Source organism: Heliconius melpomene, chromosome 16 (genome assembly GCF_056956725.1).
Source record: "Heliconius melpomene rosina isolate 202511_hmr_F chromosome 16, ASM5695672v1, whole genome shotgun sequence".
NCBI lineage: Eukaryota > Metazoa > Arthropoda > Insecta > Lepidoptera > Nymphalidae > Heliconius > Heliconius melpomene.
Window position 1 is genome coordinate 7,137,094 of NC_140404.1, and position 22,554 is coordinate 7,159,647.

The 22,554-nt window shown below is 32.2% G+C and overlaps 1 protein-coding gene across 11 annotated transcripts in view; it reads left to right on the forward strand.

Moving 5' to 3' along the window:
* LOC146530866 (glycogen synthase kinase-3 beta-like) overlaps positions 1-20,834 on the forward strand; it is a 30,986-nt gene extending 10,152 nt beyond the window's left edge. For 4 of the 11 annotated variants that reach the window (XM_085199340.1, XM_085199349.1, XM_085199345.1 and 1 more), the window contains 8 exons: positions 8,761-8,951; positions 9,573-9,656; positions 9,818-9,877; positions 13,058-13,168; positions 13,442-13,679; positions 14,257-14,354; positions 14,765-14,860; positions 17,308-20,834. In XM_085199340.1, the coding sequence (XP_085055466.1) occupies positions 8,761-8,951; positions 9,573-9,656; positions 9,818-9,877; positions 13,058-13,168; positions 13,442-13,679; positions 14,257-14,354; positions 14,765-14,860; positions 17,308-17,643 (1,214 nt within the window). In that variant the 3' untranslated portion in view covers positions 17,644-20,834. Of the gene's footprint in view, positions 1-3,089; positions 3,343-3,476; positions 3,540-8,760; positions 8,952-9,572; positions 9,657-9,817; positions 9,878-13,057; positions 13,169-13,441; positions 13,680-14,256; positions 14,355-14,764; positions 14,861-17,307 lie in introns of those variants that run through there. The other 7 variants (XM_085199338.1, XM_085199339.1, XM_085199342.1 and 4 more) reach the window with 7 other exon arrangements.
* Positions 20,835-22,554: the final 1,720 nt, after the last annotated feature.

The window sequence follows — 22,554 nt, forward strand, 5'->3', positions numbered from 1 at the left end:
CTAACGTGAAACGGGCTCCTTTTAAATAAAATAGCTATACATTTCCACAAACAAAGAGTTTTGTATTTTGATTTTCAATGCAAAATTAAAATGAGAGAGAGGAATGAGCGTAGTGAGCTAAATGGAAAATGAGAAATGAGTAAATGCTTGTGAATTTCCACGGAGAGCCAGTGTAGCTGGAGTTTTAACTGGTTGTACGCGTTTGTTTATGTATTAATGGCGGCTTGTGGCCTGTTGAGTTATTAAGGTTTCCAAGATTAAGTTATTAAGCAATTCCAAGTTCAAAGAGAATCGAATGGTCCGGCGAAGAAGCGCAAGGAAGGGGTAGTCCTTTTTAAACTGGCAAGACCTTTCCACAGCGGATCGGCTCACCTCTCTCTATGTGGAAACGCTACTATGTAACTTGTCATTGTTAGTTGAATGGACTCAGTGATGACTCCGTTCCGCTTCCTAGGATTGAGCGAGTTCATTTCGACTCTTTCTGTTCTCTAAGTCCTTTCAGCCCGATGTTCTATCGGTTAAAATAGAAGTTTGCTGACTATTGCAAGTTTAACGTAGTCCTTAATGGGTCCACTCGGGTCGCAGCGGAACGATCTTTAGTCATGATAAAAATAATTTAAAAATAATATAAAATGAGCTTAAAAGTGCTAAGATGTGAAATATTTTAAATAAGCGATAACAACACGTGATACATAATATATTAAACATCGATCAAAAAAAAGGTGTTTATTTTTGAGACTCGCTTTGGCATCGTGTACAACTTGTCAATGGGTCTTAGCAGCGGTCATCCAAGTTCAAGAATCAATCATAACTGGAGTATTTCTCGACGAAGGTGCCAAGAGGAGGGAAAATTTTGTAACGAAAATGTCTTTCTTATTTATTTAAAAAATATATATATTTTTTTACAAAACAATGATTAAATCTGAATATTTTTAAAGTTTTTACGTCTTTTGTTATAGCTTTTTTTAAAAATAATTATTATAAAATCTAATAAAAAGTATGTATTTGAAAAAAGGTCATATTATAATACCACTGTAACTTGGTGGGACGTGACTATGCTCGTGGTGACTATTGGCAAATGACAAAGCACCCATTCTGATTTGTGACGTACGGATGCGTCAGAGATGCCCGGTTCTTATATTATGCATGCTTTCTTAGTGTTGCGACTATATTGCCTTAGTCTTATTCAAAGAGGACTAGCATGCCATATACTGCTCATCCTACTCTAGGTGTCGTTTTTCATTAACAATGAAACAGCCTTGAGTTGTAACTGATGACAGAATCTTGTCTTGTCACATCTGCATAATGTATTTTGCGACTAACGTGAGGAAATGATAATTTATTTGAACATGGAACTGTTTAGTTCACTAAAATTTAGCATTTTTGACAAAAACCTTTGGGATCACAGATTAAATAATTTGCACCAACTCTTTGTGTGGCAATAGTATTTATTAAAAACAATTAACTAATTGTTTATGTATATTATTTTCGATGCTAATGTTTAAAAGTAAGATGATAATTAATTCATTAATTGTGTTTTTAACTTTAAAATGGAATATATTGTTTTTGTTGTAGAGTTCAGTTCCTCCACATAATACCTCGAGATATTGGCAGAGAGTGGAGAACGAAGTGCCTTAATATTAGGTTTCGTCTGCCTTCCCTTCTAAAAATATTTTAAAATTATTGTATCACATACATAAATAACGGCAACAGATGAATCAATAAGCAAGTAGAAAGCGAAAGCGTACCGAACGGCAGATTCTTAATGCTTTACGCGTGCAAAGAATCCTGCTAACTTCATCAAAAGTTTTTATCTTGTTATTTACTTCTTTTACAAGAAATATTTATTATAGACTGCACCCATACGGTGCTGAGGATTTTTCAAGAAAACTCTTGTGTTTAAATATAACTTAATAACTTCGATGTTGACATTTTAAACTAAAATTAATTTAAAAAAACTTAAAATAACTCCCAAAATTATGTTACATTGCCTTCGTGGCAAGGATATAGGCTCATGTTATAATTATATTATATTTTCAAAAGGTGTGTGCGAATTTCCAAGCAAATCACACACGGCAAAAATAGGTTAAAATAACGTCGCAAGATCTTTTTTACATCGATAGACACAGAGACAAAGACTGGAAATTCGAGTTAGCTAAACTTGTTATATTTTTGACTATTTTACACTCGAACAAATACTACTTAGTACGTACTACGTACACACAGACGTCGCAAGTATTCCGCTAATTTTATATAACAAGCCCTTGACATTTTTAAATATGTCAGACATTTTTGTAAATGATCTTAATATCAACACCACAAATGTCACAAAAGAAATTGCTTTTTAATAATAATGTTAACTTATGATCAAATAGACGAAGAAATTTAATATAAGTGTTTTTATTAGGATACGTCAAAAATTGTCAATGTTTTATATAATTTTTTTTTTCGTTTACTGCATCATGCTTGATACACATAGACATTTTACCACGAGGTTTCTCATAAGAGACGGAATGGAATTCAATCTTGTACTTTGTTATGTTCAGAAAATTGCCAAACTTTGAAATTTTTGTATAAGGAAAAAGAGGCACTGGCAGTCATTGCTTGAGAGCCCACACTGGTGCCCTAAGTGCCCTTGTAAATAAATATATTTTTATACCTTTCATAATTATATTCATTATAACAATCCAAAATATATATTTATTTTTTTAACATTTACTATTAAAGCATTTGTGACATCACACAAGTAAATTATCATCGACAATATAAAGAGGCGAACACGCGCGCTTGCTTTGTCATACTGGTTACACTTGAGATGAAAATAATAATATATTGTCTTTGATATTTGCCATATTTTATCTTCTCAGATAGTATTTTTTCTTAATACAAATTCTTATAAATATATGATACTACCTACTTAATGTTGAAGTTATCATTTTAGTTCAAATGTTACGAGTTTTACTATTGTTTATTTATATTTACGTATTAATATTGTAAATAATATAAATATAATACCCAATATAGTTTGAGTTGTGACAACTACTGTACGCTCTATACCGCGAAGCAAGCAGTCTCGCAGAGTTTTGGTATTACGGCAGTTTGCTGTGGCGCTCGCTCGCGTACGATACTCTGCAAAGCTGGAGTGCCCCGTCGGTCCAGTATGTGTGGACACACTAAGAGTTGCCAACAGTTCTGCTGCTATGTCTTTGCGCCCTGTCGGCGAGGTGGCTTCTTGTTCCGAACCAGCGTTATTGCGTCTACTTGACAATGATACAAGCGGCCAATTAAGTAGAGCACGTGATCGTTTTACCTATTTTTGTAAGAAACTTCGGCGTTCTATCAGTGAGTTGTTATTTAACAGCTAAAGTTAGAATCCTATTCAATTTCATCATGCATCGTGTGCACCATTGTCTCATATATGTATTATCATTTCAATGTTTTTAATATTGCTTTTTGTATTTTGCTACGAAACGCAGGCGACTTGGATACACCTAAAAAGACCGAGCTGGCTTCGGATAAGAAATCTTCTTCATCACATCGTAAGTGCTAGATGTGGTGCACTTGATAGCTGGGTTGTAGTATTATTAGATCACCGTTTTGCTTAATTCTATATTATTCTTAACGCTTTAGTTAAATTAAAGTTCTACGATATTCTCTATTCATTTATTAATATCTATTTTTTTTACTCTCAAATAATTTCATCCGTAATTAGTTTTGTCCATGTGGATTGTTGATGTTATAAAGAATGTTGTGTGTCTGTTTTGTAGAAAAAGTTTTTGTTGCCTTTTTAATATAATTTTTCATTACTAATGTATGTTAGTATGTTTTTCAGAATTATTTCTCCGATATAAAAAAATATTTCGTTATGTTAAAGAGTATGTTTTGTAGTAATTTAAATTAAAAATAGAAAATTCTCCAAACGATAATGTCTTTTAGGATAATAGGTAAAAATTATCCTAAAAGAAATTATCGTTTGAAGGATTTTTATATTATTATCATTATTCAGGTTCTATTAATTATAAAATTGAGATTTCCTTTTCATTTTTTTTTTCAAAAATAAAGTAAGGACAAATATAGATCTAAGTCCACTATTCAGAGATGTTTTTGTACGTTCTTTTTTCCCATGGTAATATTGAGATACTTGAAGAAATTATAATTTTTAACAAACAAAAACCATCTTCATATTCAACCGGATCCCAAAATCAGAACCTAACCAAATTTTCATCAAATTACCCTTGAAGTGTTACCTTTCCAATAAAAAAGTATTATCGAAATCGGTTGGCGGGATATTGAGTTATTCGTCCATTTGTCATTTGTCGCATGTACCATAGATACCATTGTCTGAAATAGAGCAAATTAAAATGGGACATCACGGGAAGCAATAGCTTTCAAATAAATAAAGAAACATCAAAATCGGTTCACCCAGTCAAAAGTTCTGACGAAAAGACCATAACACAAAATAAATTCGAATCGATAACCTCCTCCTTTTACAGAAGTCGGAATAAGGAAATATTAGCTCGTTATTTTGGTGATACCTGATCTGTAATATTTGGATATTATTGAAAAGACAAAAAAAACCTTTCATTGTTGTTGAAAAACAAAACATTCATTTAATTTACTGTGTACACTATTAATTGAATTATTTTAGAAAGTTACTCTGTTTATATACATTTAAATGTATGAGTACCGCCAAAAAGTTGATTTATATGGTCAACGCATCCATCAAAGTCTAATGAAATACCTGTTCAGCCACACCCAAGTATTTCTTATTGACGCAAGTCCAAGCCCTCTACACCCTTGTTTATCAGCATGTTTATCTAATGTACTTCCCTCCCTTAATAGCTGGCTCAGTGAGGTTACCTAACCGTAATATATATCTTTCTTTAGGTCTGTCATAGCACAAATAAAATATGGACCGTTTATTTTGAAAGTGGTGTAAGTCCATTTTCTTTTGTTTCGAGAAAATTAAAGGTTAGTATGTCGATGATTATGCAATTTCATTTACCGACCAATTTTAAGTTGTTCAAAATGTGGGTTTTTTTGAGAAATTAAACACGGACTAGTTATATATAAAAAAATACATTAAATTAAGCATGAATTACGTGATAGCTCATTTTTCTCAAAAATGGACTTACACCACTTTCAAAATAAACGGTCCATATACACGTTATATCAAAGTGCGTATTATTTGTTTAGTTTATATAGTTTACGAGGCCGTCGTGGCCTGTAACGTTTGTTTGATTGAACGTTTGTGGGTTTGATCCTCACTCGAGGGAATGAATTATTATTTCTTAATATTTTCATTTCTTTGCTCTGGCACTACGGTAAAAAGCGCGGTGTTAAGTTTCGCTAATAAACACGCAATGCTTCGAAAAATTCGGCGGTAAGTGGGGAAAGAAGTGTGTTAACACTAGGTTCTCTCTGCCTACCCTGCTATAAGTATGTCCGAAATTACCACACTACATTGAATATTTTGCTTTCGCCGCTTATATAACACTTTTTAAGTGAATTTATTATTTATTTATAATAATAATATCAGAAGTTTTAGATGAAAATGAGTCGAGGGTTTTTGATTCTCTTAAAGGTCCCTAAAAGTGTTAAGTACTTTGATAACAATTGTTATTTATACTAGTTCCTAGTCACGCTTTAAATAGAACAACTAAATAAACATGTTGATGAATTTACATAATAATGATTTCAAAGTAACGAAAACACATTCAAGAATTTAGGCTTTTGTCTAAGTTAATGAGTGCAAAAATTCCCATTGTGTATATTTTACTTTGTATATTGCAGACAATACTTTAAACGTGTTTTATAATATTCTCATTAGACTTTTTCATACCAATTATTTTAAAGATTTTTAAAATTTACATTATCACTCGACAAAACTTAAGAATAGTCTCTAGTATCGTTTAAATCGCAGCACAGAGGGATAGTTTGACTACCCACAATGGTTCGATGCCTACTCGAGGGAATTATTATACATATTCCATTTTTCGGGTCTCGGTTAAAAAAATTAAAACTAAACTAACAAAACTCAATAAGCAATGTGTCGCGGAATTCGAAAAATAGAAAAACAAAATCTCTTAACACTAGGATATTTCAACGTCGAAGATGCCTAGTTATTGTCCGAGATTGACGCGCCAGAATTAAAAACCTGGAAGCGCGCAGTGTGTAGTTTACACGTACTAGTGCAAGTTACTTTTGACACCTTCATAATTCGTAAACCAATTAGTCTATATGTGAAATTTAGCATCTTAAATTTAAACCTTTTGGTTTGTGATAAATATAAAGTTTCAACGATATGTATAGTTGTATATGTAACATTTATGTATATGTAATATATATCAGTAACCGTTTTATATATTAAAGTTTAACCTAGAAACTTGATATTTGGTAGCAACATAGACTATTACACATATATATAGGAAAAATTGATAATTATTATCAAGGTTTTTATTAATCAAAAAAAAACCGGAAATGTGAAAGTTAGATCAAAAAACGCAATAACAATAAAGCAATTAATATAAAACAAGGTCTTAATGGCACCAAACTCGAGTACTACGAGTACTCGTAAATGAGCTGTAACTACACCAACCTGCAAATATAATTGTCGAGTGAAATTTAGAATTGAATTTTATCCCAACTGGGAACAGAACCCATATTCGGAACGTCCAAAGGTGTGACGGGGATATAGTAAGCTAGTAAGGGCTTAGTGAAACTTGTCAATTTTATTTTCAAAATGGGGCATTATTGTTGTTGCATTGTACACTGTAAAAATAACAGCAGAAATATTTCGTGTAAGTTTGATGTCTTTCCTAAAGCGGCCTGAAAATTATACCAAAGATTTAAATGGATAGTTGCTGTAAAAAGAAAAAAGTAAACGATATTGGACATAATTACCTTAATTTGAAATGCAATGCACTAATTAAATCAATTTTATTCGCCTTGCACTTCTAAGGATATTTAGTAATTATTGTTTTTGTGTCGATGGATTGCTATTTTCTATAGTATCCAGAACCGGACGACAAAATTTGCAGTAAACACTTCATAGGAGGTAAAAAGTCAGATGCATAAGTAAGTCAGAGTTAAATTTTTTTAGTTTATAGCTTCAATAATTGTAGTATGACAAAACGTACAGTTATTGAAACTGTAAGGACTTCGTTAAATGAAGTCTGGCTTAAAATTTCCAGTATTGAGTGTTATTTGGTATACCCAGAACTACCATCTCACGAATATATAATTCAATCTTTAAAAAATGTAGCCTCTGCAGGGACGGGCAACAATGGCAGAATGTTTCAACTTTCAGACCCAGATGCCTATACTATTTATTTTCTTTCTATATTTTCTATTTATTTTATTTTTTAGAAAGTAATAAGCAATTGTCATTCTCTATTTGATATAAGCCCCTAGAGTTGTGTTTACGAGATGGCGCCACTTTTGTGTACCTTTCTAATAGATCTCCCATTCTTTTGTCGGTAAAGTCGAGAACGATACATTACTTAACATTTAACTTGGCTGTCATTTCTTTTTACAATAAATATCTTTTAGTTTATAACAAACATCAAATTACCAGAAGGTTTAAACTATATGTGTTGTATTTTTTTTTGGCGCCTATATTTAATGAACCCTAAAGATAATGGACGCTATGCAACAGATAGAACAAAAAATAATTAATAATAATCGTATTAACGTTCGTTGTAAATATAACCAATAGTGGTTAAATAGGCAATAAATGATGTAGATAATGTGATAGCTGCCTGTTATTAGCAAGATACCATATCTAAATTATTTTTATTTTCATTAAAAAAGAATTAATATGAAATATTCATTTTTCTAAATTTTTATTTGCATTAGCACATATTCAAGGTAAACAATAGGATAAATAATTGCAATTATTAAAATACAGTGATATTCTCTTTTTTGTATTGTAAAGCGAATGATTTCAATTGTTTGAAAAATAATAAAAAAAAGTTTACGTAAGTACGAACTTTAGCAGGTTATCTTATAGGTATTAAATAACTCGATAAATTTCTACTCGGAGAAATTAAATTAACACGTAACTTAGCACGTAAAATTTGGCGGAAAGTCAAGAGTTTTTTAACACAAGTTTCCATTTACCTACCCGGCTTTATGCGGGATACAGCGTGAAGGTGAAAAAATATTTGATTTGAATTAGTGTTCATAACATGATAAGTTTTTCATTGATCAATTTAAAGACATTTTTATATAAAAAAAACGTTAATTGTAACTATAATAACTATTACTATACAATAATTACAATAACTAAACATTTTTTTCTCGTCCGCTTTTTTTTATTTACATTAATGAAATCGTTCAATTATGTATGTATCGTGCTTTTGTTTATAATATCAGTACTTATAGATTTACTGCAGCCCACACGAAGAAAATAAATTTTAGATCATTCTCTATTCATTGTTTATATTCGACATTTTTTGTAATTTAAAATGTGGCTGTATTACTTCCTGATTAGTAGGATGCCTTATTACGATGAAAGACTTAAAATCGATCCAGTAGTTAGATTTATGTGTTACTAAAATGGTACAACAAAACAAAATAATTCGATTTGAAAATTTCACTAAACACTAAATATATCATAAATAATATCACTTTTTAATAATATAACTTATTTTATTTGCATGTTGCAACGTGATAAACAAATTTCAATTTTTCAAATAATAGACATATATTGGTTATTGCATATATGAAAATGACTGTAATAAAAATGAATGATTTCAGGCAAGGACGGATCAAAGGTGACGACCGTGGTGGCGACGCCGGGGCAGGGCCCAGACAGGCCACAAGAAGTAAGCTATGCCGACATGAAACTCATTGGTAACGGCAGCTTCGGCGTCGTCTACCAGGCCAAGCTATGTGACACCGGCGAATTAATTGCCATCAAGAAGGTGCTCCAGGATAAAAGGTTTAAGGTAATTTTATGTGACTTTCTTTTACTATTGTGTTTAATTATTTATCTAACAATTATCATAAATTAAAGTCAATCTTGGTAACTTTGACAAATATGTACAATATTTTACACTATGTCTTAAAAGTTAAAGCACACTGTAAGAGCGTTTTTATTAATGCTCTCATAATACTTTTCACCCATAGACATTCACATAAACATTTAAAAATACATGAGTATAGAAGAGAAATTTGTTCACCTCATGATCGTCATCAATTATGTAGAACCCAGGCTGTTTTATACTAATTTTACTGGTAGATACCAGATAAATAATATATTTTTCAACTTCAGTCGACAATTCATTTAGCACGTTTGATGTTAACGGTGCTAAAGTAATATTATGTTCGTCTATATTTGTGTTTTCCTTGTGCTTAAGTTTCTTTTCGTTTTTAAAATTAACATTTTTATTAATTAAAATAACATAAAATCAATAGTATTGTATCATCGAAACTAGTTCGAGGCCCCACGGTCAATGTTACCCAATCGAATCGAAGTTACCCAGATTGATATTTAATTTAATTTACATACAATTATTATTATACACGCGATATACAATATATATATATATATATGTTTGGTGTTACAGAACCGCGAGCTGCAAATCATGCGACGACTGGAGCACTGTAATATTGTCAAACTGAAATACTTCTTTTACTCCAGCGGAGAAAAGGTAAATTATACGAACCTACTCGCTAGTAGTAGTATGCACATTAATTAACAAGTGTACTATTTGTTTAATTTATTGATAACATATTTATTTATATCTTTACATGATGTGAACCTAATAGATTTAATATGAGTATGTTATTTGTATGTTTTATTTGGGGAAAGGTGGCAGTGCCCGACGCAGTTAGCTCTCTGCTAAACGCAATGCAGTCTCTAGAAGTCGCAGTATGTTTAATGAACAAATAAGATTATTATGCTAGTGTGCTAACGCACATTTAGGTTCCCCGAGTTTTTGGCAGATGTTACCGATTTGCATATACCATATATCATTAAATATCAGAAACGTCGGTGACCTGCAATGTCTTGCAGTTGTGTGTTTATGCAACTTTATAATGACAGCGAACTCTAATCACACACACATCAATCATAGCGTATGCTTCTGTTCAAATCGAATGAGACTCGAAACTGTCATTAGCACAACTTCTTTATCCCCCCCCCCATCAGGCGACCGTCTGTCTCTTCATCATATTAGAAACTTGAGTTGTGCTTGAGTTTTGTGTTTCCTTTTTTTTTTTTTCGTTTTGCACTTAGCTTTGTTGGTAATCATTTTTTGCCATATATTTCCGAATGATGGAATAATCCACAGAACCGCATATTCTCACAAAAATAATTTTACATTCTATAAATTGGCTAGCTTTTATGTCTCGTATTTGTGTCTACCTTGTGAGAGGCACGATCTTTAACAGTCGTATTAAAAAGTAAATATGAAGTATGTTGCGAAAATTTCAACTTGTTTTTGGGTTTTTTTAATTGACTTTATTTTTGTTTGTTTATATTTTATACTAGCTTCTAATCTCTTAATGCAAAATGTAGATGATTAGGTATGACGTTATGTACAATAAATAACGTACAAATTGGAAGCAATAATAATTTTGACTATGAGTGATGGTCACATTTGATTTTTTAGGTAATATAATGTAGCAACCCTAACCGCGACAAAGAAAATCTCGTAAAAAAAACCTTTTTTTTCTTGTTTCTGCAATTATATGATTTTATCTTTATTATATAATTATTCGACTAGTTTCAATAATAATATTTTAAATAGTGCTAAGAAGCGTTCTTGATATATGTATGTATATTATAATATATATGCTTAAAGATGACTTTCATTAATTTAATAGACTTGTTATATTGACGCTATATAACAATGTATATACTTCGATCTTTATGATAATTGCTATAGACATTTTATTTTACTCTAGAAGACGTAACTATAACAGATATTTGGTTCGCGTTACGTCAAACGCTTAAAGTATGGTAATAAATATTTTTGTAGAAGTCGTGTTACTTCCTTTTGTCGATTCTGTTTATTGTACATTTTGGACTTTTTATTATTTAATAAACTATTTATTGAAAATTTATAATGACTACTTAGAATTTGTAAAATTAATCAACTTTAAAATACACAACATTCAATGAAAGTGATGCACCAAAAATATTATTATTCTAAATATTTTTAAACGTAAAAATAACTTACATTTTGAATTTTAAACTATTTTGTTCTAATTTCCACAAAGTGTTTATTAAATACAAATTTAAAGTTTAAAAATAAAATACTAACTATATGGTTACTAAATTACACTAGTACTAATTCAAGGCTAACATTAAATCCTTAGTAGTTTTTATAAGTACAGTCGCCAAAAACCTTTGGACATAAGCCAATTTGTTATTATCTATGCGCTGAAAGGGCTGTTATTTTCTTTACGTAAACAATTTAAATATATTTTGCTGATTAACACATTGCATAACATCAATTTTATGAAATACCTAAATGAAATATATAAAATTAGACTTTTTTATTTTTAATATTTTTATTATTATATATATTTTTTTTTATAAATACTTCAACTTAAAATTTAGGTTAAATTAAACAGTGTTGTGATTTTTTACAGGTAAATATTATTATAAAAATATTTGATTATTTAAATATCCCACTAGGGCTCATGCTGTCTCATGTCTATGTATTGTGCTTTACACTAACTCTAAAATATAACATACATAATAAGTATACAGGGTGTCCCAGGAGTCAACGATAAAACGAAAACAGGTGATAGACCAAGTCGTGACAGCTATGAGAAAAATATAAAAAAAAATCTGTGTCATCTATTTTTCATATTATATTGATTTTAAAAAAAATCGGAAAAACCGACACCCTGTGATGGTTTTTCAAGTCCTAAGACTACAAATCAATCGGAAAAGGTTTGGACGGTATCCTGCGATCACAGACCACACCAGTGACCTCCCGCCACTTAGTCCAGGCAACGCTTATCCGACCATGGAGATCATGATCGATGCCTCTTGACTCGTGCATGACGGATCTAAGATACCTGAACTTTTTCGACTTAGGGACTGATCCAGGACCTATAAGGATAGTGCTCGAGTCCGCGATCTCGCAAGCCATATACTCGGTCTTTGACACATTGTCAATATGCATTTCATTCATGGAGAATGGTTATGTAATGCTAATGCTGCAGCTAGAATGTATCGGAAAAGATACCAAAATGTTGAACGTCATCCCGATTATCGTGTATTTCGATTTTTCTCTCTTCAACACAGAAGTAATCCAGCAAATATCGTACCATTTCGGAATCCAGATTAAATGCGCCAACTTTTAAAGTTACTTGCAAAAACAGTGTAGTACATTTTTTTTATAGTGCAGTCGGTTAAAGTTGGGTCTACTAAATATTTTGAATTTAATGTTTGGCAAAAACACGGCATTTTATTGAAAACCGATGCAGGTATGTTTCAATTTTCAACCGTAATTCACAGAAGGGTTACTCATGATTACATTACAGAAAAAAAAAAATGAAAAAAGAGTAATATTTGTAGTCTTAGGACTTGAAAAACCATCACAGGGTGTCGGTTTTTCCGATTTTTTTTTAATCAATATAATATGAAAAATAGATGACACAGATTTTATTTTATATTTTTCTCATAACTGTCACGACTTGGTCTATCACCTGTTTTCGTTTTATCGTTGACTCCTGGGACACCTTGTATATACATTACATATTCATATGTAAATACGAATTTTAAGTAATGTTTGAAACATATGACAAAAATAAACTCCCCATTTAGCATTTATTTGATCTTAATACAAATATAGTTTCTACTGAAATTGCACTTAAATCATTTGATATCATTTAAAGTTATTTTTGAAAGTTTCGAGTGTACTTATTATAATATAAGAAATGTCTATAAAGTTTCACAATCATATTTCTCGCCAAAAATATGAATTCAACAAAATTGTTTCACTTGTTGCTGATACAATGATTTTTAACAAAATCGATTTAAATTCTTATTGTAATGTTCCAGGTGAATGTTAAAGCCATTTTTATTTTGCAGAAAGACGAAGTGTACCTGAACTTGGTGCTGGAGTATATACCGGAGACTGTGTACAAAGTTGCACGTCATTACTCCAAAGATGAACAAACAATACCAATTAGTTTTATAAAGGTAAGGCTGAAGTGTTCACGTATTTGAGGTGTACATTATCAAATATTTTATCATTAAATTTATTGTCTATACTTAACTAACATTTTTATACTTGTGTTACAAAGCTTTAGAGTTTGTTTGGTTGACCGTGATAATCTCAAAAACTGCTACTGCTTCGATTTTTTTTCATTGTATAGTCAATCTATTGAGAAAGATTATATGCTACCCTACCTACCCTGCCATAGGTTGAGGCTAAAGCTAGGCAAAAAGTTGTAACACATCTATCCATTTCAGCTATACATGTACCAGCTGTTCAGAAGCCTCGCGTACATCCACTCGTTGGGCATCTGCCACCGGGATATCAAGCCCCAGAATCTACTCCTGGACCCGAAGACCGGTGTCCTCAAGCTCTGCGACTTCGGCTCGGCCAAGCACCTCGTGCGCGGGGAGCCTAACGTGTCCTACATCTGCTCCCGTTACTATCGCGCGCCTGAACTTATATTCGGCGCTATCGATTACACTACTAAGATTGGTTAGTAATTGTATTGAAGTATATTTTATTAAATAGAATTAATGCATTTAAAACAGCTTCACGCTGATCCCACACATAATTTATATACAAAAAACTTAATTTTAGTTATTTGCTACATAATATTTGTTAACAAGTGTTACTGTGAAATATAATACAGTTTTAAATGAAACTATGTAATCGGATTTATAGCGTATATTTAGTAGTATACATTTTTGGAAATCCGTAAGTCACGGATAGACAGGTCAGAAGAGGATTATGTCAACTGACAGACGAAGTACCAACATGATTAATCTGGTTAAATAGTTTCATTTAAATGTGTAAGAATCATGAAAATCAAAGATCTTGTTATACTATACCACAATGAGACCATTGCTATCTTTTTCCCATTTTCTGTACATAATATATGTATAATACCGACTAATAGGGAATGTTGGCAAGTAATGTTCTTGCAAACCAAAAATATTTTAATGAAAAAAAGAAATTGTAAATTAATTTTTGGCATGAAATTAAATATATTTGTATCATTTATTTTATTAACATAAAGTTTCACTACTTAATGATTCATATTTCATTAAAGATGTGTGGAGCGCGGGGTGCGTAGTAGCAGAACTTCTCTTAGGACAACCCATTTTCCCAGGAGATTCCGGTGTCGATCAACTAGTGGAAATCATCAAGGTAATCAATATTTATAAAATACATTTAATTAATAATAGTTAAAATACTAACTACTTAGGAACAGTGAGACACTTTCTAATCAGTGATTAGAAAGTGTCTCACCTTCGCATTATTACCTAACCTTCGCATTTACAGTGGTAAATGCGAAGGTTTTGGGTTCGATAGAACGATCGAATCGATCGTTCTAACCCGACGAAATGGATTATTTTCGCGCAATATCTCGAATTCGGGCGGAAAGGAAAAACTTGGTATCTTATCTCTTGTTCTCCATCTACACTGCTATGCGGGATAAAGCGTAAAGCTGAGAACAATAATGGAAAAATTATATCATTTCATTTCATTATAATTTAAATTAAATTATTTAATATACACAGATATAATATGAGAAGAAATTGTTTACTTGTAAACAGGTTCTGGGTACACCAACACGAGAGCAAATTCGCGAGATGAATCCCAACTACACAGAATTTAAATTCCCGCAGATCAAAAGTCATCCTTGGGCGAAGGTAAAAAAAACAATCACTAAGTAATACCTCATCTATAATATTTACATGCGTTGCTTTATATACCTACATATACTAGAAAACATTTAAGTATTTATATTTTTCACACTAATAAAATATGATACAATCAGTGACCTTATGGTTACAAATACAACTTTGGAGAACTCTTAGTAAGTTATTAAGAATGTTAGGATATGTGATTTTTACCATATTAAAGTAGATTTTTCTTTTGTAATTGGCAAGAGAGTATGCTATTTATTAAATATTGGTAACATTTTTACCGGGGTAACTATAATACCGCCTTGCAGTTCATGTTGGAGAGAACGATGCCCAAGTCTGCCACTGACCACCAGCGTATACGAGTAAGATACCGGATGTGAACTGAGTGCCTTCATTACACTAAAAAATCATTTAATTTTCATTTATCTCTATTTTATTTCCATAGAATCGAGTCTTTAAAAAAAAAATATTTGCATTTTACTTATCTGTGGCCTAGTATAAAGTACGTTATAAAAAGGTACCCTTGAAATTTTAGGCTTGTGTTTGATTGGAAGTCTATTCTTGAAATGTTTCTGCCCTCTTTTCTTTATTTTATATACTTGATTAGTACAGATTTCTAATTTAAAAGATAACTTACTTATTTTAAAAGATAACTTCTTATTTAGAAGATTAATAACAGATTTTTTTTTATTTCATTGTAATTTGGTTCCTCTTTTTTTTCCTATAGAGTTGAGTCTATAATAAAAAACATGTAATTTTATTATTTTATTTTGGTATTACATATTTTATAATATGTTAGGTTATTTAGTTTGATTTCATGAAGGTTTTATAACTTAAGCTTTCTATCATCTATATATATAAAATCGAAAGGTCACTCACTCATCACGAAATCTCAGAAACTACAAGTGCTAGGAATCTCAAATTTTGCATAGGAGTTACTTATAGGACGTAGGTGCTCGCTAAGACGGGAATTTGCAATATTCGACTTCTAAGGGGTTGTTTTTGGGGTCGAAAGTTTGTATGAAACTTCCTTACAACAAATGCTAGGAGTCTCAAATTTTGTTTAGACGTCACTAGGACGTAGTCATGGAGACAGAGATTAATAATAACATAGCTCACGCGGGTGTAACCGCGAGCAGGCCGCTGGTTCCTTATATATTTAAATATATAAAATATCTTTATATATTTTCATTTTAAAGTTTAATAATTTTAAGGATACATTCAGATAAATCAATTATTATATTCCTCACATTACCTCAGTACAAATAATCGGTTACTGAATTTTTGACTCCAGCTGTTATTTTCGTTTAGAAATGAATTACAATAGTATAGTAAATTTACAGACGACCACATTGTTTTCAAAGTTGTCTTTCTTGGTTTTGCTTTGAATACACTTTACACTTAAAATGAAGGCACTCGGTGACGAAATTTATTTGCATTACATTATATTAACACATATCCTATATTAAATGTTATAATTGTAAAAATAATAAAAAAAAAATATATTTTTAGTGATTCTTGAGCTGATTTACAAACGTGCGTAACGTAATGCAATTAAATTTGTCGGTCGGCTGACGGTTATAGCCTTCGGCATGATTTAACCAGAGGTCAACACTAATTGGTTTACCGCAAATTTAAGCCTATTGCGTATTGTTTGTTGGTGTTCAGTGTGCATACTTTTTATAGAGTGTATGACTACATATATATAGAAAAAGAAACAACGAGAAAGATGTTTTTGTTTTTTAATTTGGAAATGTTTGACGTTACGAGATGAGCATGTATAAGGAACATTTTATTTTTTATAAATATTGTGATTTAAATAAGATTTCACAAATGAAACAACACAATGCAACAAATTTAATTTAATAATTTAATTTTGTATTGAAATAGTCATATACTTTATTTTATGCGTGCAGTGTTCTTAAACCATAGACAGTGCAGTGGCGTTTCTCATCTCAGTATGTATGATACCTACAGCCTATAAACCTTAATACAATAACAATGTAAATAGTTTAAGCCATCATTTAAAATATATTTTATTTTTTCGTTATTCTCGATCACGCTAAGCATTTATTTTCATAGTGTATACATTACCATTGTGAAATTGTTTTCATGCGTCATATAAAAAAATGGAATTGTTCGTTTAAAAAGATAAAAATAATTTGAAGGCAAGTTGTGGTGCAGGGGCACAAGTGTGTGACTGTGAACGCGACTGGTTATGGGTTCGATCCCCACTCGAGGAAATGAAATATTTATTTAAATATATATTTTTATTTCTTCGCTATGGTGTAGAGGCAAAGATAAGCGTCGAGTCCCCTCCACTCGACACGCAATACTTCAGAATTCGGCGGCAAATGTGGAAAAAAGTTTCTTTATTAGGTTCCCTTCGTATACTGCTGTGTGTGGGATACTGTTACAATGATGTGATGATTATTAACACATATCGGCAGGTGTTTCGCGCGTGCACGCCGCCGGACGCCATCTCGCTGGTGTCGCGGTTGCTGGAGTACACGCCGGGCGCGCGCCTTTCCCCGCTGCAGGCCTGCGCGCACAGCTTCTTCGACGAGCTGCGCGAGCCGCACGCGCGCCTGCCCAACGGCCGCCCGCTGCCGCCCCTCTTCAACTTCACCGACTACGAGCTCGCCATCCAGCCCTCGCTCAACGACTTCCTCAAACCGCGCGACGCCCCCGCGCCCTCGACCGATGCCCCCGCGCCCTCCGCCGGGCCCACCGCCGCCGCGACCGGGGCCCCCGCGCCCGACACCGGCGGACCCAGCGCCTCGTAGGCCCCCCGTCGCGTACGCTCCGTGTGACGACACTCGATATACCATATATATATCATCTTTTGTACTTTTTGGTTTTACACGTTTGTTTTACACGAAATACCATCTCTTAGTAATTTCGGTACATATGATGTCGACGGTCGAGTTGTTTTTGTCGTCATTGAGCTATGTTATATAAATTGTATTATATCAAAACCAGCTCACCCGACCGAAGTAGAGGAATTTCGACGCTTTAGGGAGTTCGTTGTAAAATTGAGTGGCGTTGTATGGAGTTTACACTGTATTAATAAACGGGACTTATATACTATTTGATTATTCTAATGTAGTGATCCGCAATGAACGATCGCGAAAATTAGGAAGTATATCCCTATTTTTGAAATGTCGGTTTTAGTAAGCAATAGTATATGAGAGCGGTGTCAAGGCGCACCAGGCTTCCAGCATCCTTGAGGGAATCTTACACATCTCTTATGGCTCATTTGGTGCAACAATGACGTAATTGCACTTTTTATATTATACATATAATCATTTCATCAATCATTTGAAAAAAAAAACAAGTTTTATATTCCAATATATGCGGAAAGACTATTCACGAACTTTGATTTTGTCGCAATATTGAAAAAAGTGTTAATATGTCCTTTTAGCACCAAATGGCGCTGTCGAGAGTCGGTCGTATGCTATTTAGTGATAGTACATTTCGTGTTGGCCATCGGGAAAATTATTGCATAATAGGTGTTTTCGGCGAGTAATCGTGTGATACTGTAGCGTAATTGTCGATAAAGCTTGAGCTGTCGTAGTCGGTAAGAAGGGTAAATCCGCCGTAGATTAAACCGTCGCAATGTGATTACTTTGTACTTTTGTAAGCTCAAATCCTTCGTCGTGTACATACCTTAACGCAGTTTTTAAAATATGAAAAGTCCGTACCGATTTAGATCGTTGTATTTTTAACAACCATGTCATAAATTTACCCTTCGCAGTAAGGGGCCATCAATAAATTACGTCACACGTTATGGGTCGACGGGGCGTGTCAATGTGTGACAACACATTGTGGAGGGGGGTCTGAAATTACGTGGTCACATTTGAAAACATAATATGCAAATATAATTTCTGACTAGCAGTTTTAATTTAATGATTTGTAGGTTTGAAATGGCAAAATATGTGACGTCACACTAGGTAGAGGAGGTGACGTGTGGCGTAGTTCGCGGGCGGCGGCGGTGCGGAGTTAGCGTAGAGCCGAGCATTATTCGACGATAACTTGCAAATTGAGCATTTTGTTGCATATAAAAGCATACTTGTAAATTTTTTTATAACTAGCGTAAACTGATCTCTCATGATAATATTAATATTTAATGATATTTCAGACTATTATTGTATTTGTATAAACAATTCGAAAAAATATAAATTTTAGATTTTACTACATTATAAATATTCGTTTATTTGGGCAACTCTTAGTAATTTCGTGTCGCGTTGTACTTGTACCTCACCTTCTTATCCAGCGCTGAGTAAATGTAACGTATTTTATAAGCACTGTCGGTGTCCTATTGTAATGTCATAGATTTTTCGATAATATTGTATTCTATATTCGATAAATATTTCTGCTATGTAAAGAAACTTCACACATTAATAGTAGTCATGTATGAAGTTAGTTACAGAACTATGTTAAAATAATTAAACTCATTGTCATAGTTTTAAGTGATTTTGGGCAATTTGTTTCGCACTACACTTGACATTAAATTTTAATGGCAACGATATCGTTCGCCTCTTCTTATTTAGAGGATTGTTGAATGAATGAGTTAGATCTAGTTTGACGTGTCGTCGGATCATCGGAGCATTTGTCACAACTCACTCTTTACTCTAATGTAACAAACCGATCGCTCATTCGGAAACGATAACACTGATTGGCCCTCTTGTCGTATATTATATACGCTCGCATTATTACATATTTATATGTACTAATTACTGATAAATTTTTAGTATGTTAAGATTTAACGCGCTCGGCGCACGTTTTCAAATCACATAGTGGAGAGCTTAGTTGTCGTCCCTGCGGCTATTCATTTGCTGGCACATTCTTTATAATTCGTGTAAATATATTATAATTATTATCTTTATGGTATGACTCTGATAAACTTAATCGGTAGAGAGCGGTGGCTCGCTCGCTGCGCGGCCCTCGCGCCGCGTGTGGCGAGTATTACGATAGTTTAGATACGCATATTTTATTAAGTCTTATATCTATTATGAATTTTGTAATCGACGTTGCTTCTAAAGACCTTCTGTGTAAAAAGTTAAGACATACTAGTGACCTGAACGTTTGAAGCGATGCTAACGTAATGTCTTCATGCCACTGAAATTCTCACTTTCACGATTCGCGTGCACGTTCACTAAAACGAGAATTACCCGTAAGACACATTACTTCGAAATGGGGTTGACCTATATAAATTATTTAGAAAGAGTTTTCTTATTGCTAGTACTGTAAAATTAAATTTAATAGTGAGTGAAATTTGTATTTTGTTTTAATTTGTTTTACTGAATTTGAATACATCGTAACACTCATATCGTTGTTAGTTATGAATGAAATAACATAATTATAAAGTAAATATTAAATGAATAGTACGCATGGCTTTTTATTTTCTCAATAATCTAGTGTAGTGCCCCTATGCATGTCCAATATGTCTGTCTAAGATGGGGAATAAGGATAGCCTTAAATTTGAATAGTTGTGTGACATACAATATATTCAAGCATAAACATTAGTGACATCTTTTTTAATTATTGAACTGTATTTAACATAAAACTTAACACGTCGAATGATAAAAATTATATAACAGTATTTGTAATGTACACTTTGTTTTTCAACAAAATATTTTTTGCTAAGTGTTTTTTTAATATTCCAAAATATATTTTTCACATTCAACTCTTTTTAAGTAAAACTTTTAAGTAGAATTTAAAACGTTTGGGTGTAGTGACTAGATAAAAAATTTAATGGGGAGTCAAATACGTGCATTAATTAATATGGTGACATCAAACAAATAATTTTATAAGAAATGATAATCAGGTATCTAGTAGGAATCAAAAATAATTAAATTGGATGAAAACAAAACCCAAATTTCTTCAATGTATACAATGTATAAAATAGCTATTGCCATTGTTGCACTTTGTGTTAGTTAATTATTAAAATAATAAAGTTAACTATTTAGACCTCCGTGTGCTTTTCTTTTATAAAATATGATTTATATGTTTTACCACCAAATGTTTTTACAGACTGCTATATTATATATTTTACATATATAAATTCCATACGACTTTCATATTTTGAATGATTAAGTTCGTAAAATATAGATATTTTTTTCTTATAATGATATTTGAATTGTGTAATTTTTTGTTACTAAAAATATTACATTGATTTCTTCCTTTTATCAAACCAAATTATATCAAAGAATCTAATTGGAACTACATCACGAGCATGACCATCGTCCATATTATTATTTAAATTGATATACCTGGTCTTTACCTGGCATTTAGCCAGGCTCGGCGCATGGGTTCAAGTGTGCGACTGTAAACGCGATAGTTTGTGGGTTGACTGGCACTAGAGAAAATGAAATATTTCATTCATTCATTTCCTCGCACTTTCCTTCTGCCTACTGCGGCTACAGCGTGAAAAATTATCATAAATATGAGACCGTGTTTCAGACAGCAGAAGTGGTGGAAGGTGCAACTTGGGTTATTCTGTTTACTTTTATTAACCAATATTCTAAAGAATACAGTATGAATGAAAGGGATTAACCAAAAACCTTATTTGGTAGTAGGTACACAGTGAAAATTATAAAAGTAATTTAAAAAAAAAAACAACTTTACTATTATACTTATATTATAAAAATTACGACGCTTTAAATTCATCACTATCATTTATCGTGTGCAGGAGCAATAAAAAGGAATATTTTTTTACAAATATTTGCATTAGGATGTAAATTTAAATTGGCTGTGTAATAAATTATTTATTCATTTATCTAAAAAAAATGTTTAATGATATTGAGGATCATTATTGTTTGGGAAAAAAATATTATTAATAATAACTTATGACTACAACAAGAGCTTATACACAGAAATTTAATATTTTTGAAAAAGTGGAGTTACTGAATTTATGTAATTCAGAGTGCATTTGTGCAAAAGCAGAAGAGCTCATGTATAAACATTAAAATGGAAATTAGATTCAAAAAGCATAATTAATAAATTATAAGATTTAGAGGCCCTCGTGGCGTAGGGGCAGAAGCGTGTGACTGTAATGCGACGATTGTGGGTTCAATTCCAATTTGTTAGATTAATTATTATTTATGAATATTATATTTTTTTCGCCCTCGTACCAAGGCAGGTGCGGCATTGACTTCTGCCACTCAACACGCAATGCCTCGAAAAATTGGGGTCTGGAATGTATCAGCTTCACTCTGTATCTGGCGGGAATCGCGAGATACAGAGTGAAGCTGAAAAAAATGTGATAATGGCATACCATTTAAAAATAATAAAAAGAAAAATAATAAACAAACAACACACGTTTATTACTTTAACCATTTAACATAATAAAACTGATTGGAAGTCTCGTGAATGAAAGTATTTTGACATAAACAGTATTACTGATATTACCATATTACATTGTGCTTAATAGTAGTTTATATGATGGAAACAAGGAAGGTCTGCTGCTCGTGTTTGTTATTTATTTTTAATATAAAGATTTTTACAGCGGAAATAAGCATTGATGTTATAATCTGCGATAAATTGCAATGCTAACTTGTGTACATTTTATATGATATATAGTTAGGAGACTTCTGTGCTACAAATGTCAACTGTCAAATATAGTACTGCAATATGTCAATGTCACTGTCAATATCAAAAAAAGCCCGCTCTTTTCATTTGTTATTAAGTTACTA